Genomic DNA, 21,637 nt, shown 5'->3' with positions numbered 1-21,637 from the left:
ATATGCTCTCTTATAAATAAAGACCTGAATGGCCAACTTCCCAAAGTCTGGTTTTCATTAATTACAAAACAAAATACATTTTCCATATGTAACCCACTCCCCACACCAAAAAGAAAAATAAAACCCCCTTACAGTTTGTGATTCACAGAGGACAAAAGAAAAGAGAAATGCACTCATTTTGGTAGCAAAGGAAAAGAGAAAGGAAAGGAAATGTCCAAACTACTAGGGAAAAATCTAATTAGTTGCACAAAATTCCTCTCAAGTAGGTCACCCCTAAAAAAGGTGGGTATAAGAGTCCTAAGTGCAAGTGGCTGTGAGCTCCTTCTCTGTCATCTGATCAAACAAATTAGATTCCTGCTACAAAAAGCCATTACTCTGTGGCTTCACTGATGACCAACATATAAAGTCCCAATATTTCCAGTCCTAAGCATTCAACTCTCTTGGGTTCCTCCCAGATCCTGATAGTGGCTTCAGGTAAGAGGATTTAAGAAATCACACATTTTGCACAGCCTTTATATTCGCTGTCCACATTTTGCCTTTTATCACTACTGCCAGGGCCCATTTTCAAGACTTTTTGAAAACTCTCATGTTCAAGATGGTTTTTTTTGTTTGTTTGTTTGTGTTTTTTTTTTTTTTCTCCCAGAAAGTAAAGTTGAAGTTTTTCATTTGGTGATGAAAATCTTGCAGATGGGAATTTTAGTGAAAATATAGGGAAAATTGCAAGGTCCATGGTGAAATCTGGAGATTTGGCATTACTCTCATCTTTAATTGGAAAGACAGCAAGCCAAAGGGCAGGAAGTTAATTTGAAAAGAAGAATCTGCAAGATTTTATGTCTCTACTGAGATCTATTAGTATCTGTTATTTTGCTATCTAGTATTAACACCCCGTTGCAGTCAACGGAGATCTGCTCCATACAGTCAGTAGAGGATGTATCCCTACTCTTCTGTTTCTAAAATGGGAGTTTAATGCCATTTGAGATGACCATGGGCATCCTTCTGATCCCCGGATACTGAATAAGTAGGGTGCAGGTGTCCTGTTGGTTGTGCCAGCCCTGATGGATGTTGTAGTCACCTGACACATCCAGGACACCCAGGCTCAGAGAATGGAATGGAGCTCAATGGCATGTAGACAGGGAGTGAGTGGAGCAAATGCAGGCATCTGCTTTCTGCCAAACTGCCTAATTCTCTGAAATCAACTAATACACAGTTAGGGGTAGATAGCTACTCTTATATGTAGATCTGTGAGCTGAACACTAAATGTCTTCCTTCATGTTGTTGAGATAACTTTCTTGCTATCCTAAAATTTTGCAAGCTGACAGAGCCTTTCCTTTTGGACTGAAACTCATTCTCTCTTAATTAAAAAAAAAAAAATGTTGTTCTGTGCTGGCTTACTGTAGTAGTTTTTCTTTCATAAATGCTTTGTGGTGTTTATGACTTTCCCAGGAAGCTTGTTAGAAACTATTAATAATGCTTTTGCTTTTCTTCCTAGCAAGCTGCTGAACTCGCATGCTTTAGAAAATATTTAAATTGTGTTATATAGTCTGCCAATAGTCAGAATACACGTCTTGAATAAGTAATATCCTTTCAAGTCAGGCTTTTTAAAGGTGATATTAGGAAACACAATATTATTTTGACTGTTGAGAGTCAGGGACATCTGATCCTACATTTGGAGAAGGGAGGCTATGTGGAAAGGAGTCTGATGGGTCTGCAGGGGGAAGATTTGATGAGGTGTGCATATGACAAAATATCAGGGAGATATGCCAAAATAAACCACTATTGAAGTGAGAGCCATTAGGTGTTATCAACTCATCTGGAGCTCTTGGTGAGCAATCTTTGATATAAAATATTTTGCTATATTGCCATGTGATATACTGCTCTGCTGAAAACCAAAGCTAAGTACTAATCTTTTCCATTTTATCCAGACAGACCTCTGCCCAACCCTGGACCCAAGTTGGTCTGCTTTGTTTTTAGGCTTTGTTGTTCTCCTCCTGCACATACTTTACTGTTTACACATGGAAACTTTCCTCTGGGAGAAAGACTTTCCCCTATCTTTGTCTGCCGAAATTCATCTTAAAAGGGATGAAGAGGAGGTTGGGAGTAGTAACTGTGTCTGTAGTGTCTGTATATGACATAGGAAGATGGGAATATTCCTCTGAAGAGATGATACAACACAATGGCAACCTTCAGGTGATGGAGTACAAGGAAGAAGACTTTGCTGCCTGGGCATAGTTATCTCCCTTCACCTCCCCAGGCTGCAGGGCCATGTGCTGCCTCTGTGAAGCCCTGAAGCTATTTGGCACAGTCTAGCCCAAAGTGATCAGAAGCTAGAAATACTTGATACGAAAAGCTGACAGAAGAAGAAAAGCCCCCTGAATTTTCTCTTACTCCATGGGGAGGACCCGTTACAGAGGAAATCCTTCTTTCAGAAATATTGCTAGAGCGCGATAGGAGATAGAAGCAGTTTGGTCACCCAAGACACAGAAAATTCAGATAAGCACCAGCATTTCTGGACTTCTGTCTGAAAATGGATGTCTGAGGCTTTCCACGTGCTACCAGAGACAGGCACTCTGCAGTGTCTCCTGCAAACACTGTGTCTCAAATGCAGGCTATAAAAACAAACCGTAAACTTACATGCTGCTGCTGCACATTGCTGCTGCTTTCTGTCCAATCAAACTTTTGTACTTTTCCTCCATCCCTTCCCTACTGTCCAGAAACAAACAACCTACCTCGCTGCACCAGAAAAGCAAGCAGCAGTGTTTGCATTAAAAACAAGACAAAACAAAACAACAAGAACAACAAAAAACTTTGCACATTTAAAATAAGGCACACAGAGGCCCTGTATTTCTCCCCTCCCCATGGTATGCAGATGCAGTGAGGCTGTATCTCATAGGCAGAGACAAATCAAAATGGCCAAGCTGGGACGTCATAGAGGATTGATATAGCTGGAAATAACTTCTGAGGTAATAAGAGAAATCTCTACCAAAAATATATGTTTCCAAAGGTAGCTTAAAGGAAGCTGAACAACCCACTCCACCACAGTGGTATTGAACAAGGATATATCAGATGTCTTGGAAGTTCTCCATTGCTCCTCTGACTTTATTCTGCACGGCTTTGGTATGTCTGCAGCACTAAAGATCAATCTTACTGCCTGTCATTCTACATCCCTTCAGAGTTGCCTGAGGCCACTTGCAAGAACATGGCACATAGAAGACTGTTTGCTCAACAGCTGGGCTCAGTTTGTTGACTTCATTCGAATGGAGGAATTTTCAAAGAGCTCTCCATTAATTACAGGAAACTCATAGCACTGTCCTGTTTTCCCATTAACACATTTTCTTTCAGTTTTCACTAAATTATTTCAACATCTGGGCTACAGATAAACCAACAATTTAATTAGACTTCTGAAAACGGAAAGAATGAACTAGGCAGTCAAGCATACACTTTCATCTTGAAACTGATCATAAAATATTTGTGTGCTTTCATTCTCTATTGCATTAAAAATCTATCCTTAGTTTATATATAGGAAAGTATTAAAGGCTAAACAGAGACTCTTGATTTTTTTTACATAAAAATTTATCTTTATAGAGGCCACTTTACAGCATGGTTCCCTGTTTTTCACTATTTATTCAGGAAACTAGAGGAAAATCAAAAAGAGCACACTGAAACAGCACCTTCAATTGCATAATTAGATATGCTATCATTCCATAACTCAAAGATACAAATATCTTTTTGTGAATGTGGAATCAGAGGTTTGACAAGACTAAGAAACTCCTAATGCCTGCATGTAGGGTAACGTACCGTGGGCTCCCCATTCACTGGAAATTAAGACACAATGCAGGATTAATTTCTCTATGCATGCCCCCCCAAAGGCATGATGATGACTGAATGCCTTGGCTCAATTCTTGACAGTATAAAGCTATCACCTTCCAATCTGATTCCAAACAGAAGCACAAAATATAAGTTGATTGAAAAACATGCTACTACTGCTTATTTATTCCCATATATTTTAAATCACTGTTCATTGCCCCAGACAATTTCACGTTTGCAAGACAGAATATTATGCTAAAATCACTGAAGTATGCAGAAAGAAATCTCAGCTGCTCCCTAGCTATTCACTGTGTATTCAGCATGTTCATACTACAGGGGTGGGAACATTCAAATAAATGAACAACAGGGCTGAGAAAGCAACCCAAGAGCCTTGCTTCAGAGTCCCCTGCTAGACCATACGGGCTGGTGTTACTTGTATCCTTCTTATTGCGCAAGTGGCGCTATGTGAATAAGAGATTTGATATGCCAAGATGATAATGATAAGAAAGTGTTAGAAAAAATTACAGCCTGATTATCACGCCAGATATGCGTATTTGCAACTACTGCTCAAATCAAGAAGAGCACATAGTGTTCAGTGCAGGAAGGAAGAAGGTGGAGAAGAAATTGAGGGGATGGAGAGAAACAACTTTACCTGCTTCAGATGTTGCTGATGATGAAGGTAGGAGAGATAATACTGGAGTCGGCATTGCAACACTGTCAACAGCTGCTGGTTTCCTTCTGGTCATCATGTTACAGGCAGAACTTTCCATTTTACTGTGAACTGAAGTCTGGTCTGCTTTTAAGTGGGCTCCTACAATTCCTGGGGAAGGAAACAAGATTTGGATGAATATTGATGGAGTAATTGGACTGGGGAATATCTGGAGATGAGCACTCAGCTGCTGTCTTTGCTACCCCAATATATGTTCATATTTCCCTGCATGTGCCTGGTTTCAAGACCTAATATGGTCTTGATACTAACAAGGATCAAGACTTTTATTAATTTCTAATACTTTTGCTTCAGGAGGTGCTATCGGTGATCTTTATAAACACTGGGAAACCAGAATAACAAACCAGAATAACAATTCTACATTGTTACTCTTTCTTCTGCGAGAAAATACACAAACTTATACATGTTTAAAGACAGACACACTTCCTATCTCTGTTCAGTGAGATTGTCTATTTGTCATCCTTTGCATAGTATGTTCTCCACACAAACTTATATACTTCTCTTCTGCAGTGACTTGACTCAATGTGTGTTTCGTCTGAGTAAGGAGCAAGCATCAGTAACAGCTTCAGCATATAATTCCCTGTCTAAAGAACATTACACTTTTACATAGTTTTAGGAATCCCCTTACTAATAAAAATGTACCTTACAACTCATCAAAGAGGTGGGAGTTTAAAAAAAAAAAAAAAAAAGAGCCCTTTGTCATACATTTTTCTACCAACAGATTCAGTGATGGCATCAAAGTTATTCACACAGGGATTACAAAACGGAATAAATGAATGGTACAAATATAACAAAGAGATCAAATGTTCGAAGAAATAAAAGCTATGCAAGAAAGGCTGGTAGATTCTTCCCTTTGCAATGCTCCTCAAGCTCTCTTACAACTTGAACCTCTTTTTTTTTTTTTCTTTCTTGTAAATGTATCAAATTTAAACTACTGGTTTTGAAACACATATTGCATATTAGATATCTTCCTGACTAATAAATCTGAATGTATATCCACCCATTTATATATAATATTTGTGTGAGTTTGTGTGTGTTTATACATACTGTATTTGCATCTGTAAGTATATGAAAAAAAAAGAAAAAAAGAAAAAGAAAAAGAAGAAATTTATCAAGTGCGAAGTCAGCTAAAATGTCTTAGTCAGTTTTTTTACAGTAGAAGTGAGAGTTTTTGCTGATTTTAGAAAATTCCTAGCAGTTGCTGTTTTATAAAAATGCAGTAATTCTGCTCTCATGAGACTAGAGCAAAAGTCTGGTAGGATGAAGAGCTGGTGTTGTGCCTCTGCTAACTTATGAAAACCTCTCCCAGTCTCTGCAATGCTGGACTTCAACACATTCAGGACAGACACTCATTTTTCAAAGGGAGTCCTTCTTAAATCACTTATTTTTCCAAATCTCACCCTGTACATGGACTACACGGAAAATAAATTAGATTTTGGCAACTAAATGACATGACAATTCATAACGTCACAGAAGAGCTGAGGCTCAAAGGGACCTCTAGAGATCATCTGATCGAATCCCCTTCTTAAGCAGGCTCAGCTAAAGCAGTTTGTCCAGGACCATGTCCAGTCAGATTTTGAATATCTCCAAGAATAGAGACTCCACAACCTCTTTGGGCAAAGTTATAAGCAACACCAGGTTGGTCAGGCATGAGTTTTGCTCCATAAATCTAAATTGACTATTCCTGGTCACCTTCTGGTATCCTTCATATGCTTGGAAATGGTTTCCAGGATTATTTTGTTGCATCTGTTTCCCAGGGATCAAGATGAGGCTGACCAGCCTGTAGCTCACTGGATCTTTTTTCTTGTACTTATTGGAGTGACACTTGATTTCTTCCAGTCCTCAGGATCCTCTCCTGATTACCACCATGCTTCAAAAACAATTGAGAGTACTCTCACAATGACACTGACCAGATTCCTGAGCACCTTTGGGTATATCCTGTCAGGTCCCATGGACTTATGTATGTCCAGTCTTTTTAACTGTTCCCTAACTTGATCCTCCTCCACCGGGAGTAGGATTTCTTTCCTCAAAAGTCTCAGGGGCCTGGGATTCCTTAAGTCTGCTCTTACCAAGGTGACCAAGAAGACCAAGGTGAAGAAGACATTGAGTACCTTGGTCTTTTTCACGTCCTTTGCCACCAGTGTCCCCATTTCATTCAGCTCTGTTCCCACATTTTCCCTAGTCTTCTTTTTTTTCTGTTGATGTACCTGCAGAGACATTTTGTGTTGTCCTTCTGCACTAAATAGATTAAACTCCACATAGGCTTTGGCTTTCATGAGCTCATCCCTGCATGCTCAGACATTTTCTCTATATTCTTCCAGATCACCTGTTCCTGTTTTACCTTTTTATTTTGCTTCCTTTTCAATTCTGACATTAGTCAGTAGCTCCTTGCTCATTCATGCAAGTCTCTTGACACCTTTGCTTGATTTGATGTTCATTGTTGTGGATAATTCTTGAGTTTGGAGGAGGTGATTCTTGAAAATCGGCCAGCTCTCCTGGATCTCAATTTTCTCCATGGCCATATCCCATGATTTGATAAGATTTCTCCAAGAAGATTGTGATCCTCCCTTTTGCCTTGTTCCTTCTCTCACACTGAGGTGAACATAAGATTTCTCCCTATCTAAGAAAAGCCTCATCTCCTTTCTGATCAGGTGGTCTATGGCAAGCACCCACTGCAACCTTGCCCACATTTGTCTGATCATGAATCCTGACCCATAAGCGCTCAATTGGTTCATCACACACCCTTAGGCATTGCTCCATGCCTTGCTGCTGCTTTCTTACATCACCCTGCAACCTTTTCTTGACAGCTTGGTCCACCACTTCCTCACTCGATTGTGGGTCACCATCTCTTTTCCCCATCATTTCTAGTTTAAAGCACTCCTCACCAGCTTGGCCAGGCTGTTGGAAAAATATGATTTTACTCCATTTACTCAGGTGGACCTCTTGTCTCCCTAGTGGTTCTCTAACCTTGAGAAGGGGCCCATGGTCATGGAAAAGCAAATCCCTGTTTCCAACATCAGCTGCACAACAAATTTCTGACATGCAGGATTTGTCCAGTCTTCTTCAAACACTTCCATCTCACTTGCAGGATTGAGAAGAAAACAGTCCGCATCCCCATGGCCTTGATCACAGCCCCCAAAAACACTTAGCCATGCCTGACATGCTCCTGTACTCCACAACAGTACTGATGGTGCCCATGTGGAAGAGCAGCAGTATTATCAGTCCAAAGGCTGGACAAGCCTTGGCTATCTCTCCACAGTGTCCCTGATCCAAGCTCCAGGCAAAGAAAAAACCTCCCTGGACAGCAGATCAGGTCAGAAGACTGGTGCCTTCATTCACTGTAGCAGGTGGCAACTGCTGTTCTCCTCAGTTGCACCTGGATAGCATCTGGCAGAGCTCCACACAGGGATCCCAGAAGTCACCTAATGACCTTGGAAGAAGGTCTCAGAAGATCAAGAAGATCTCGAATCAGAGCCCAGAAATCTGCCTGTCCAATGTGCTGTGTCTGTTGGCTGCCTCTGCTGGCTGCACCCAGCCTTGCCAGGCGTCAGCTAATGTTTCCCTGCATTTGCAGTCAGAGCTGCTATGAGTGTCCTTACCTTTGCCCTTACATGTGAAATGAGAAATATCAGGAAACCTGAAACCTACAGGTGGTCCCAGAAACTGTGGAAGAGACCTCCGTCAGACTCAGACACAGAAGCAGTACACTGGTGAGGGGAGGCTGAGAGATGAGGGACTACAGAGGCGGCAAGTCTGGGAAAGGAGTCCAGACAAAAAACCTGCAGACTTAATGCAGCAGAATGGGTCCGAAAGCAGAAATAGTCAGGACAGAGAGAGAATCACAGTCAGAGGTCATGGCTTGGTAGAGATATACTGAGGAGTTTTTGCATATTAAGCCACACATTCTTCCAGAGCCCCAAATTGAGTATTAAGCATCTCAAATTGTATCCATTCAACTTCAATCTCTCTCTGCTCAGCTTCTCTATTGCAAATGAGAACAATAATATACCCCTCATCTCAAGAGCAGTGCTGCGAAAATAAAATTATCAACATTCATGAAACATTCATCTATTCATAGCAAGGCTTAGAAATGTGGAATAAATGAGACATGAGGTCACACACTGAATAACGAGAGGAAAATCAAACTACCAAATAGCTGTTCATTAGGTGAGTGCCATACACTGAATAAAGTAATGTCCCATAGAAAAACCGAGGTATTTGACCAGGTAATTATGCCTGTGGGATCCCAGGACTATGGAACTGTGCATATGTAAAACTAAGGTTTTGTCACTCCATAGTGCTTGAGTTTGAGGCTTGACATTATTTTTTCATGAATGTAGTCTGTGGGCAAGAAATGTGCATATGTGGATGTATGTATCAATACACGTACACATATATGCATGTGCATATGGTACATAATAATGCTAACAACCTCATAAATTCAACATCTGGTTCTAATTAAACTGAAGGGCCTATATAAAGAGCTGTATGAAAACATGCAGCTGTAACCTGTTGACCTCTATTGATAAAAAAAAAAAAGTCTCTGTGAAGCTGTACTTCAACATATCAAGGGACAGTCATTCATTTTTCAAAGGTAATCCCTCACAAACCACTTATCCTCTCAAATCTCTACCTGCACACAGTGTTTGCATTAGGGACCTTGATTTATGGATTCCCACTCCTTGGATGGAGAGGCCGACTTCCTGTTGCCGTGGTTACTTGGATCTTGGTTCAAGGTTAAACTACTCCCAAATCAAAATCAGTGGCAGGCACAGCATCTAACAGCCAGGTTATTGACTACCCTAGGATGCTTAAAGGTCAAAGACCAAAGTGCTGTTTACTGCCTTTGGGGTGAGTCAATATTTTCAATATTTTTATTCTGTTTCTTCTGAAGAAGAAGTTGCTGCTCAATTACCACCTATCTGGGTTTAGCAAGGTCATACAAATCACTGAGGAAAATCCCCCCTCTACAGAAGAGATACAAATGTAATGAATTACTTCAAAGTCTACTTGGCCCAATTGCAGCTCATCACTGGTGAATCATGGTCTCAGCCATCTGTCTTTTGTTTTATGCACTTGGTTTCTTTAGTCTGTAGCACTCACCTCACTGAAATTCACCTCCAAATTCAGGAACAGGAATAATTTATGGATTTGTAACAGCCAATAAGGAAGAATCATCGTGTTTCTTTCCCAGATACCAAAACGCAAACTGAGAATTGGAGGCACCATTGGAAAGCCATGGAGTTTCTCACAAGGCTTTGATTCATGCTGCAGCATGGGAGGTCTTTCCCTCAAGAAGACCAACCCACTGATGTGGCATCATCACCTTTCACTGGACTATTTCTTCCCATTTGGGAAGCCCTGTTTAGGAGGCCTGGCTATGAGATCCTCCCCAGTTCAAACTATATTTGAATCAAGAGAAAATAAATCTTCCATAACACCATCATGTGTGTCTGGGGGAGGGGGTGGGGGGGAGATGGTGGGGCTCAGTTTCAAATTCACCCCCCTGCCCATGATTCCAGGGATTTTTATTCTTTGCTGCTCCAGAGAGAGGGCAAGTGATGTGCATGGGTGGTCTGATTCAGACCTTACTTGCCACCTTTCTGTTGATCTTTGTGCACTTCCTCCAATTTAGAGCCTGCTTCACCCCTGAAAGACTCATATCTTAACTCTCCTGAGTCCTGCTGATATCACAGACAACAGTGCATGCACATGCAAGTGAGCAATGGGCAGGCAAAGCAGGGAGCAAATCAATCATTATTTGTTAAATGAGAAAGGGCAAAGGGAAAGGACAGCTTCAAAAGCAAGGGCAGACGTACACGAAGGAGATTATCAAGAACCTAACACAATAATGGCATGATTATAAATAAATAATAATGATGATCATAAATAAAAGGGTGGACCAGGAGTAGCACTACTCTAGTTCAAGACAGGCTGGCAGAAAGGCTGTGTATGAGGTAAAACAATACTGATGTAAAATGGGCCGTGTTCTTAAAGATTTATGGGTCCCCTGATATTGTGGATAAAAAAAACTGGCATTCTTCATTCACTGGGTAAGCAACTTATGAGCTCTGGCTGATAATTAATACATTAATTTTAAAGGCCTAGTCTTTATTGTTGTTATTAAGTACTTACATTGCAAGTAATGTGGTCTAGCTCCATTGTGCTAGGCTCTATACGAATGGATTAATTAACCATCCTTGCTTTACTGTTAGATCATGCTCACTCTGCTTATTGCATTCATCTGTTTTCTCTCATCTTCTACTTATATGGAAAGGTTCTTGGCCAATGTCCACCTTTTCTTCTTTTATTTGTGTGCAGAACCTAGTACAATGTGCAGCCAGGCTGGAACTCTAAGTGCCAGTTCAAAAGAGATAATAAATATTAATTTGCCATTGCAAAACAGAGAAAATCAGCTGATAAAATTGATCTCTGTGTAGCTTCTGCTAAGGAAGATTTTTCTTCAGAGAGTTCCTTGCATTGGATTCTACACTCCCCACAGATTTCTGGAAATCCAGGGCTGTATTTAAATTGTTTATGCATCCGACCACTGTTATCGGAAAACTCTTAAAATTTTTCTCCTGGTCTCTTTGCACCATGTAGATACACAGTGCAGTTTTACAGGAATGCACATCTAAACAGTAAGTTAGTCATGTTATTTGCATTTTGATAACTGCCCAGTTTTGAATAAAGAACCAGAAGAAGCCTTGTATCTGGCTGAATCTTTTCTGAAGGCTGATTTTAAATAAATCAGTCAAAAGTTTGGCATTGCATCATATTCCAGAAGGGAGAACTGAATTACTATGTGATAAATGTAGTTAAGGAAAGTAATTATTCTTCTTAAAGTAATATTATTACCTTTCTAACTTATGGAATTCATTTTCCTGGCTTCTATTTGACGTGTATTATCATTTAAAAATAACTGTACTTTCAATGTACAGCACTGCTTTATGGCTTCGGGTCCTTTTATCTTCCTTCTTTTTCCACCACCACATTAAAAACTTCAAATTCTACCTCTTCAATGACGGATTTTCTACTCTACAGGATGTGTTCCCCTGAATAAAACTGAGTGCCTGTAGAATGAAAAAAAAATTACTCTCATTGCCAACAGGCAAAAATTTAAGACACGGAGACTGCCTTATTTCATTCCAGCTATTTTCTTAATTCTTTGTTATTATTATTATTATTTTTTAAATCAGGATATCTTTAGAGAAAGAGAGAGAGAGAAAGAGACTGAGAAAGCCATCATTAGATAGATCTTCTGATCTTTATCTGCAGTAGCACAGTCAGAAGAGCTAATGCTATGATGATAGCTTTGAAATCTCTTAGGAATTGGATAAAGAGAAGCGATAGTGATGAACTCCCAGCTAATAAACAGAGAGTGCTTATTTCTGCAGAATGATCAATTTCCAGATGTCCTGAGGCTTGTCTGATACAGTTGATTTACTCATTCTCCCTCACTTCACTAATAAAGCTCAAGTCCAACATCAGATTAGAGAAGAGCCAGATTTCTTAAAGGGGCAGGAGGAGGGCTGGCATTGTGGCACGCAAATGCTGGGAGACACACTAATCTCCTCTGCCTCCTCCCATAACCACCAAGCTGTCTTAAACAGCTGCCTTCCTCTGCTGAAATGATACACTTTATCCGCTTTGGGTTAGTACAGTAATACAGACAATTAATTTGTTATCTTGTTAGTGGAAATTTAATGCAATGATCTAAAAGAACTCTTACATATTGTGATAAACTTTAGTGCCTCTAGGGCGCTTCTCTTCCATAGGACTCATTTCACATCCCATCCATTATGTAAATGAGATGTGGAAATAGTTTAGTTCCCCTAATGTATCTGTACACTGATGGATTGCACAAAGTCAGCCCTACTGAAACTAATGAGGTTAAATGCATCTTGCCATTCCTTTCTACTTGGGTGGATCTCTGTGCCTGAGTTCAAGAGGCACGGTGCAAGCCTTTCTCTTCACTTCTTCAGGAAGATAATCGTGTTTGCTGCCAGGGTGCATAGTGGCAACTGCTGTCTACCTGAAGCCTCTCAAGGCGTCCCTTAAGCAAGCTGAGCAGCTGCTAATATTATGTGCAGCTGTGGGGTTGTCTGTAGAGGCTTCAACTCATCTTCCAGGTTTGGGAGTTGGGTTGGGTGCCAGGACTACAGGGAGCTTCAATGGCATTCAAAGTTTGAAAAAGATGTAGCTGTTGGCATTAGCCATTCAAGAACTAAACCCAAGGAGGAAAGGCTAAGAAAGCCTGATTTTGCTCATCATCAGGATGAGTCACAAAATCCCCTTTGCCCCTCCAGCTAAGAGGATGATCAGCTGTAATTTGATTTAAAAGACCAATCTCCCACCTGTTTCAAACCTACATGAGGCTTCCTAGGAGACAGAGTCTTGAGCATTGCCTTTTTTTTTTTTTTATTCCCTCCCATACTGGTGCGAAAAAGACTCGCAAATCCCATTCCCTTCCATCCTCCTCTGCAGGTCGCCATCAGAAAAACAGAGCCATCCAGAGTTGGCAGACTGCAGAATAAAGGATGTACAGCCTTGGTCATGGAAGATGAAGTGAAGTACACTTGCATGTTCAGTCCATCATGGACTGAAAGATGAAAATGGTTTAAACGCAGCTGGTGGAAGTAGTTCTGATGCCAAGAGAGTACAGGACAGCGACCCAAGGGGGCTGTGAGTGTGCTCATGCTTGGTCTGCTCCAGGCCCTCTGCGTGCCCTTCCCAGCAGCCCAGTCCTTCAGCAGGGTGGGACTGGGGGCTGAAAATTTGTCATGTCATGTCAAACACATGACATGAGGATTTCCAACAGAACTTGGGGCAGGTGACAGCAATCAATAAATTTAATGAGAGAAAAAGCCAAGGGAAAAAAAAAAGAAAAGGCTAATTCAGAGTCAGAGGCTCCAGGATCCCAGGCCTTGAGGACATGGGTTTAAGCAACAGGGGCTTGTCCATGGGTTCAGGGTCAAACCTTTTCCTGTCCAGAGCCTGAAACTTTAGGTTGAGTAGAAAGTCCCAGTTTACAGTTGCTGGAGGCAGACAGAATCAAGGGAGGCAGAGACCACTAGTGCTGAAGAGATGAAATTTGCTGTGAAATATTTCAGTGGTTGAATCATTGAATACACAGTGATGAAGAACTAACTTCTCTTGTAGAGAGGGAAGGACAAAAATTAAAATCTTTGAAAGAAGTGAAGTGGAAAAAAAAAGTGTTTGAGGAAGTACAGGAGGCTGGGGTGGAAGAGAGAGCTAAAGGTCTGGTTTTTAAGGCATGAAAAGCCATTAGGTATTCTAAGGGACTGAAATAAAATAATAATAATAATAAAAAGACAAACAAAAAAATGAAGGTAGGAGCAAGAACCTGCTTAGAGATGAGTAGTCAAACTGAAATGAACTGTCATAGTGGATGAGGATATGCTCACTGGGGAGGAAGGAAACAGGAGATAGGATTTCTTTCTCAAGAACGCAGCTGAGGAAAGACAGATGGGGGAATTTCAGTCTGTAAGTAATGAGAAAAGTCAAGGGTGGTGTTTTGAGTTGTTGTTTTTCTTAACAACAGGGACGATCATTTTTAAATGTGGCAGATAGAGCTGATATCCCCTAGGCAAATGGAGTTGGGAGCAGTTTGTATTTATCACAGATTAAATGGGACAGTGACAGCTTTGGTAGGAGAGTGCTGGCATGAAGCATGGGCAGAAGAGTCAAGTTGCTGGCGGGGGGAGGATGAATGAGGCACCAGGACTGTGCTGGTGTAATGATGGAGTCATTTTTCAGGCACAACTAGTGTAGAAAAGGTGATGAATGAAATGAGAAGTTAGCAAAATAATTAGCAAACATCTTGCTGAACAAATTCAACTAGGATACCTCCACTGAGAAAAAAGGTTGCAACGTTCCTCCAGAAATGGGCTTAGGTTACCCTGCATATGGATGGGGTAAAAGGCAATTTCTGGATAATGCAAAAACTTAGCTGATATTTTTCCTTTGTTTTGTCGTATTAGCATTATAACGACTTAAGTAGTCCTGTGGTGATATCTGTGTGAGAAAAGTAAACGGTTCCAGGGGTGTTGCTGTAACCCAACTGCCTGTACCTTTACACAAAAGGAAAACAAAAGAACCAGCTGAGCACCTCCACCATCCAACTTAGTCCAGAAATATATAAAATGTTCTTTGGAGAGGTCCCTACCTTTCTAGTCACCATGGTTGCTATCAAAGGCAGCTATGTCGTGGTGGTAGGCACAGGTGTGACGAGGATGGGCTGAAACGTTTTCCCTCAAGTCAGGCATGAAGCTGATAAGGGAATCCAAGACTGCTGACATCTCAGTTAGCACTGGGTAGCCTGGTCATTTCATTTTTCTTCTTTATCTCTAATAAGCTATGCCCTGCTTCATACAATGAGAAATGCTCAGAGCATGCCATGCATTTGAAGTAAAATCTCAGCACTTAATGGAGCTCCCTGTATACCCTACAATCTAGGAAACTGTAATGGAGGAGGGTTTTTATTTTGAGAACGTTTTGTGCTGGCTTTGTTTTAATATCTGAGTCCATTTATCCCACTTTAATGCTGATTTATCACTAAAATGAGTGCTTGCTTTATCAGCACCAGAGATGAAAAATAATATACACTGGGAGCACATACATCGTTCTCCTTTTCTCTCCCTTTCTGTATTTCAGATCAATAGATATGGAGTATTTTTTTTACCTTTCATTCTGAAAACCACAGTAATTGACTGCAATATGAAAACTGAAATCTATTTAAATAGATGCAGAGGTAAGATCTTAAGTGTTATTGCCAATTAACCTCAGTGACAAAAGTTTAATAATTAGCTAGCATTATGGTATATAGTTCTTTAATTGTTTCTATATTCTAATGTAATTCTGGAAAAAGAATGACTTAATGGAGTACAATGTTCAGCTTTATTTTAATAGTTCAGGTTGTACAGCAATATAGTACAGCAATAGTTGCTGTAACTGGACCAAAAACAACCTAGAACTCAGGATTTTTCCTGAAGTTCATCATTTCTTTTGTATCCTACTAAAAAGGTCAGGGATAACTGTTGACCTAGGACAAACTTTAGTGTAAAACCTTTGAATTTTACATTTTTTTCAAAGGAAAATTCTGATAAGAAATACTTTATTGGGAGTGGTTTTCATTAAAATTCTTGCTGGAGACTGCTTCCTTGAGCATTGAAGGATGGCAGAGAGACCACATGTAATAAGGTCAGAGACTGCCTCCATGGAGTGTATAGACACAAGAAGGGATCTGACTGATGAAGAAGAGGTTAAAGAGGTGAAGAGTGCAAAGTGGAATGAAATAGGGAAATAAATGGAAATAGGAGACAAAGAATAGATTAGAAAGAAGCTGGAGGAGGGAAATCACTTATTACAGACATGTGTGAAAAGCAGACTGACAAGAACCAGCGTAAAGAGCATACTGGGAAAACCCTAAATGCTTTTAACCACTGACATTTGGAGTTATGCTATCAACTTGAATGCTGCACATCTATGTGGAAACCACTCCAAATTTCCAGAGTGCTCTTCTGCATAATACTGGTATAAGCTTGTCTTCATTTTTCACATTTCATAGTGCCTAAACAAGATGTTTTAGGTTCTTTTCCAATTAACTTCCCTCCTGATAAACATATGTGCTTATATTACAGCATCAGTCAGACCAAATACCTGGTGTAGAAGACCAGGCCAGGTATATCAGGGTGGGAATACATTCCATTTAAGCATCTAGAAAACTCTGAGAGATCATCATGATGGAGCAAAGATCATACAAGACAAGTGTTTTTTAATTATGATCCCTTTGCTGGGGTGGCAGAATTTTACTATCACAACGGAAAGATTTAACAGTGGCAGAACCTGCTGAAATTCTGAACCTGACTGAGGTGTTTGTCAAGCCATTGTATGATAGAAAAAAAATTATCTTCAGGAAACTGCCAAGCACAGGCTCTCCAAATGAAAATGCTTGAAATGAAGTTGATACATACTTTATTTGCTCAGCACTCCAGGTCCCAGTAGGGATTTACCTAAGGATAGGTTCTAGTTACAAACAATTGTTTGCAACATCTGGCCTTGCAAGTTTTGCAGAAAAACTAGGAGGAAGAAATAAAAAGGGATCTTATTTACCAGTTTGGGCATGAAAAGCCACTTAAGGTGCCCTTGTTTTCCCCTGCTGGGACAACTGTCCAGTAAGACTGCTCCATCACATCCAATATTTTGAGTTTTGCCTAAAAAAAAAAGTCTTTGGATTTTTAGTTGTGCCCTCCTGATGTTCTTTATTAATATATGAGAAGAGAATGGGTTCATCTCATCTAAATTTAGGTGGCTACAGTCCAGGTTTCTACATGAGAGCTTTGTCCTAGCTCCTGTTACAGGCAACTGGGATCAAATCAATAGTCAAAAGAGTGGAGGGGGTGATTCATCTGAAAAAGTAGGAGTCTTCTCTATTTCAAGACAAATTACTCTCCAGGCTCCACTGTCTAAACTTTCACCGACTATAATGAAAGTGGAGACACCTAACTCACATAGCTATCTTCTGCTGTAGACACACAGATCTCCGTGAGAGGATGCATCCCCCCAAAAACTCCAGGGCCAAATGTCAGCCTCTCAGGTTTAAATTCCTCCTGCTCAAAAGGAGAGGCTCGAATATGGATGGTGCATCCCTGGGCCAGGAGTGTAAGCTCTATACCGGCACCTGGTTGTATTTGAAATGACCTGAGGTATTTGAAACATCCAAGGGTGGCTGGCAGATATGATAAAGGGCTTCAGGCAAGACCTCTGCCCTTCTGCAAGAGCAGCTGGAGGCCAGGCAGGATATCCAAGGCATCTCAAATGACAGTTGACAACTACATGTGGGCAAATGAATTGAGCTCTGAGCCTTCATCTTTGCTTGTCCCAAAGGCTCTTGTGGGTAGGGAAATATCTCATCATTGCAAATATCCCCTTGTCACCAATGAAGGGGCAGCACAAACATGCCCTGTCAACTCCTTCCTGAATGGGAAGTAACATGGCTGCAATGCAAGGCATCAAAGTATATATGCTATAAATTTAAAAAAAATAGAAATTTCCCTTGTTTCATTAAGATGGATTTGTTACCCAGTGAGAAAACCAGATTTTTTTGTTTGTTTGTTTTCTGTACCATTACAAGGATCTTTTGCTTGATATAGCAAAGAAGAGATTGTTTTTTTTTTGTTTGTTTGTTTGTTTTTTTTTCCTTCTCCTTGTAAACAGAACATTAAAAAAAAATCCAACAACCCTGCAGTTCAAAGTTACAGGTGAGAGAAAACCATGGGAACTTACAGGAAACAGCTCTGTTATTGCTTGCACGTAGAGAAGGAATCAATGAAATAAACATAGCCTACCCAGTAGATACAAGTAAAAGTCACCCCTAGTGCATAATTCGCTTCATCTGTGTCTGAAGCTAGCTCATAGCAAAGAGGGCAAAATGTCTCAGACTGATTAGACAACTAACTAAGCTTAACATTTCCTCTCCCTTCTTGTTTATCTTTTCCTCATTGTTCATTTTAGTGATGTGAAAAGGCTCTGGAAGCCAAACTGTCGAGATGCCTTATAGACATGTATCACTTAAATCCAGCTCAACCTCTCAAAAAGCCTCTAAAGTCCGCCTAAGTTATGGTTAGGTCTTAAGCTGGGCTTCTCCACAGGAATTTCGCTCCTCCCCACAAACAAAAGAGCCATTTCATCTAGAGATGTGAATCCTCATAGATGTGAAAAAAATTCAAAATGCCAATGATGCATCAGTAAAATATCACCATTGATGAAGATTAACTGTTTCAATAAAGGAAAAAAATGTTTAGCAACTGCTGGGCATTTCCAGGGATTGCTGTGCTATTTCTGTATAGCTCTGCGGCTGTTTCTCATTCCAGGAGCTAAAAAAAAAAAAAAAAAAAAAAGTCTTCTCTTTTTTTAAATGATCTGGAACCACTTGGCATGTGACTTCTGAAGTGTTTAGCACAGTCTTACAAAAACATCATGAAAATTTATCAGCCTAGGCCCCATATCTACTTGCCTGCCTTGTATCATCAGTCATCATGCTAATGAAAATACTAATGACATTTCAATTGCGTTTCAAGAGAAATGAGCTGCTTCAGCTGAACAGGAATTAGAAAAAAATTAAATTTTTGCATGAAGAGTATATCACTCTCCCTTTTTATTATTAAGAATTAGATGAAGGACTTGGCTTCACCGAAGTCTGGGGTCCCTCTGTAGGAGTCACGGTACATATAAGAAGTGGGAAACAGTCCACATCGCTAACCAGAGAAAGGTGTCCAAGCTTTCCTTCCCTGGTCTCCAACCCAATTCCCTATGGCAGCCACCTCCTGAGGGTTATTGCTAGGATGAGTGCAAGCAGAGCACCTTCTCTGGGGCAGGGGGGCTGGAGAAACAAGGAGGTTCAGCTCCCCAGGTGGGACCACATAGCCTTGTATTGCCAGGAAGGAGATGGAGAGATCCCCGGCAGATGAAGGTGTCAGTAGGTGGTGCTGATGCCCAAGGGGTGCAAGCCCTGATTTCACTGCAGCAATGTACCTGGACTTAGTGAAGTATCCTTTCCACTCCTGCAGCTCACATTTTGCCTGCAGATCACACAAATTCATCACACGTACTTTACAAACTTCGCTTGCATCAGTACTAAAAAGTTTCCCACCCCAAAATCATGATGTAATGTTTTCACAACAACGACAAAGGTGGATTTGCCTTTTGCCTAGGGAGGAGCAACCCATTTTGCCTTTCGCTGTGATAAAGGGGGACAATTTGCACATAGAGTGAAACTCCAGCCCTCATCCCATCACAACTTTACAACACCAAAAAATTCCCCACAATCATTCCAGACTTTGCCAATGTTCATCTCAAGTTTTTCTTGTTAACATCTCCCAGTTACTGTCTTTATCTTGATCCATGAGGTTTTTTTCATGTTATTTCCTCTCCCTGTTGAGGAATGGGAGTAAGAGAACAGCTGAGTGCACATCCAGCAGCCAGCCAAGGTCAGCCCACCATAGTGGGAGAAAGGCAGGGGTGCCCTTTGTAGGGTCTCATGATGGATGCACGTGGGTGCCATGGTCTCACAAAGGAGAGGCTGTGGCAAAAGGTTGTGGCTGCTGTGGGACAGCGAGGAGGGGGCCTTGTGGCCAGACATGGCCCCTGCCCTGTGGTTGGGGAAAGCTGCCTGCATGGGTGGGTGAGCTGACTTTGACAACCCAGGGGGTGCTTGCCAGGTCTGATCCTAAGCCATATCTCCAGGCAAATACTTCACATTTTGGAAATTTTGGAATCTTTTGAGAAAAAAAAAATATCGTGATGCAATGCCTTTCCTACAAACAAAACAAAACCGTGAAAAACCACAACAATTCCCATGTTCCAATCTGCTCTGCCATGAAACCAGAACAAATAGGCTGCAACACATTTTTAAGAGTTGATTTTAAAACACCCCATCAGAACACAAACATCCCACATCGACAAAGTAATCTCTGTGGATCTCAGTGGGCCTGACCTGCTGCTGCCCTCTTCCTTGTATAGTCATGAATACAAATGCAAGGTGAATGCCGGCTGCCTTCTGATCTGGTGACATTTTACACCCATGTTACTGATGTCAACAACTGCATGAGGCAGCAGAGAATCAAACTCAGGATAACTACTTGCAAAAAATAGAAGAGCAGGCTAAAGGCATGTTTCCAAGGAGTTTAGGTATTTCAGAGATGAAGCTTACAAGGCTAAGTCAATCCCTTCCGCACTCCCACATTTACTTAGGGAAAAGCTTTGTACTTACCGTTGCACTATAATTCATCGCTGCAACACATGCTGCCCTATCTCAACATGAGAGCTGTTCTCCCTTCCTGCCATCTCGCTTTGTGAGTGTTAAATCAGTGCACAGAAATACTTCCCCAGCAAAACTCTTCAGAAAAGTTCGGAGACCAAAGCCTGCAACTTTTGTCTCCCATTTGCAAACAGAGAAAATTATGACTTGTGGCTTGTTCTGTTCAAATGGTCCTTTCTCTTTTAAGCAAACAAACAAATAAACAGCAAATGGCCTATTCCCACCTGGCATTAGTGCAATGGTATGTTTGAGACTTTAAAAACGTAAAAGTCAAACCATTCAAAATGATGGGTCCCGTAGCAAATGTAACATCATCCCAGGGGTACGTACATAGTGTATGGTATTGCTGCACATGGTATTAACTTTTATGCCTTTTTCTATATGTGCAATGTGGCTCATTTATAGTTGCTCTGGGAACCACTATGTTTACATAAATTTTAATTTCCTGTCTTTTGTTTGTTCTCTTTATCATCTTTCTAAAACAAAATTTTCCTTGTGAATTTTAGTACTCAACCAATTATCCACAGATGGAGGCGAAGGAGAAATGACATCCTCTGATTTTTCCATGTGGCCCTGGCAATATGCCTCCATGTCAGTTTGGACCCATTAAACACCGTGGAGCTCCAGCAGTGGCACTGTTTCTACTAGAGCGGGATTCTTCCCATGGGTTGAGGTGATTTTGTTCTGTTGTCACCTGGGACCTGTCCAAAATCTTCCTGTTCATTTGACATGGACCGTATTTACCGTATCACAACTCATTTTCCGGTTTTTGTTTTCTTCTTAAGTGTAGCTTGTGAACTGAATGAATCTGGTGCCCGGCTTCATAGAACCCCACCTGAGTTATATGTCTCCAGATTTGGGTGCGAAAGCCCTTTGCTACCTGCTCTGATAACTTAAACAAGGTGTTTACAATTGCTGGAAATGTATCTTTTGTTCAAGCTTGTAAAACTAGTGCCTTAATCGGCAGAGATCTGACCATACCTTGTTATGAAACATTACTATAAAAGATCGAAACCTTAGAGATGCCAGCTGCACAGAAAAACAAACAAACAAACAAACAACAACAACAAAAAAACAATGGTCCAGCTACGGATTAATGCAGTGATCTTCATGAACAGTTAATTAAAATTCAGTGTTGACAGGACCAAGGCTTGCTACTATTTTTTAGGGAAACAAAGAATAACAGATAAAGCCAAATTATAATAGGTCGGTGCAGCAAATCCAAGAAAAATATGGCAGTTCTCGGCAGCTGTGATAGGAATCCT

General features: G+C 40.8%; 1 protein-coding gene across 8 annotated transcripts in view; it reads right to left on the bottom strand.

Moving 5' to 3' along the window:
• The window catches only part of SETBP1 (SET binding protein 1), a 257,073-nt gene that overhangs the window by 3,984 nt on the left and 231,452 nt on the right, over positions 1–21,637 (bottom strand). For 7 of the 8 annotated variants that reach the window (XM_066988775.1, XM_066988769.1, XM_066988774.1 and 4 more), the window contains one exon: positions 4,457–4,624. In XM_066988775.1, the coding sequence (XP_066844876.1) occupies positions 4,457–4,624 (168 nt within the window). Of the gene's footprint in view, positions 1–4,456; positions 4,625–12,711 lie in introns of those variants that run through there. The other variant, XM_066988777.1, reaches the window with a different exon arrangement.

Source organism: Anser cygnoides, chromosome Z, assembly GCF_040182565.1.
Source record: "Anser cygnoides isolate HZ-2024a breed goose chromosome Z, Taihu_goose_T2T_genome, whole genome shotgun sequence".
NCBI classification, from domain to species: Eukaryota; Metazoa; Chordata; class Aves; order Anseriformes; family Anatidae; genus Anser; species Anser cygnoides.
The sequence above is the reverse complement of the archived record's forward strand: the minus strand, read 5'-3'. Positions and strand labels throughout refer to the sequence as shown.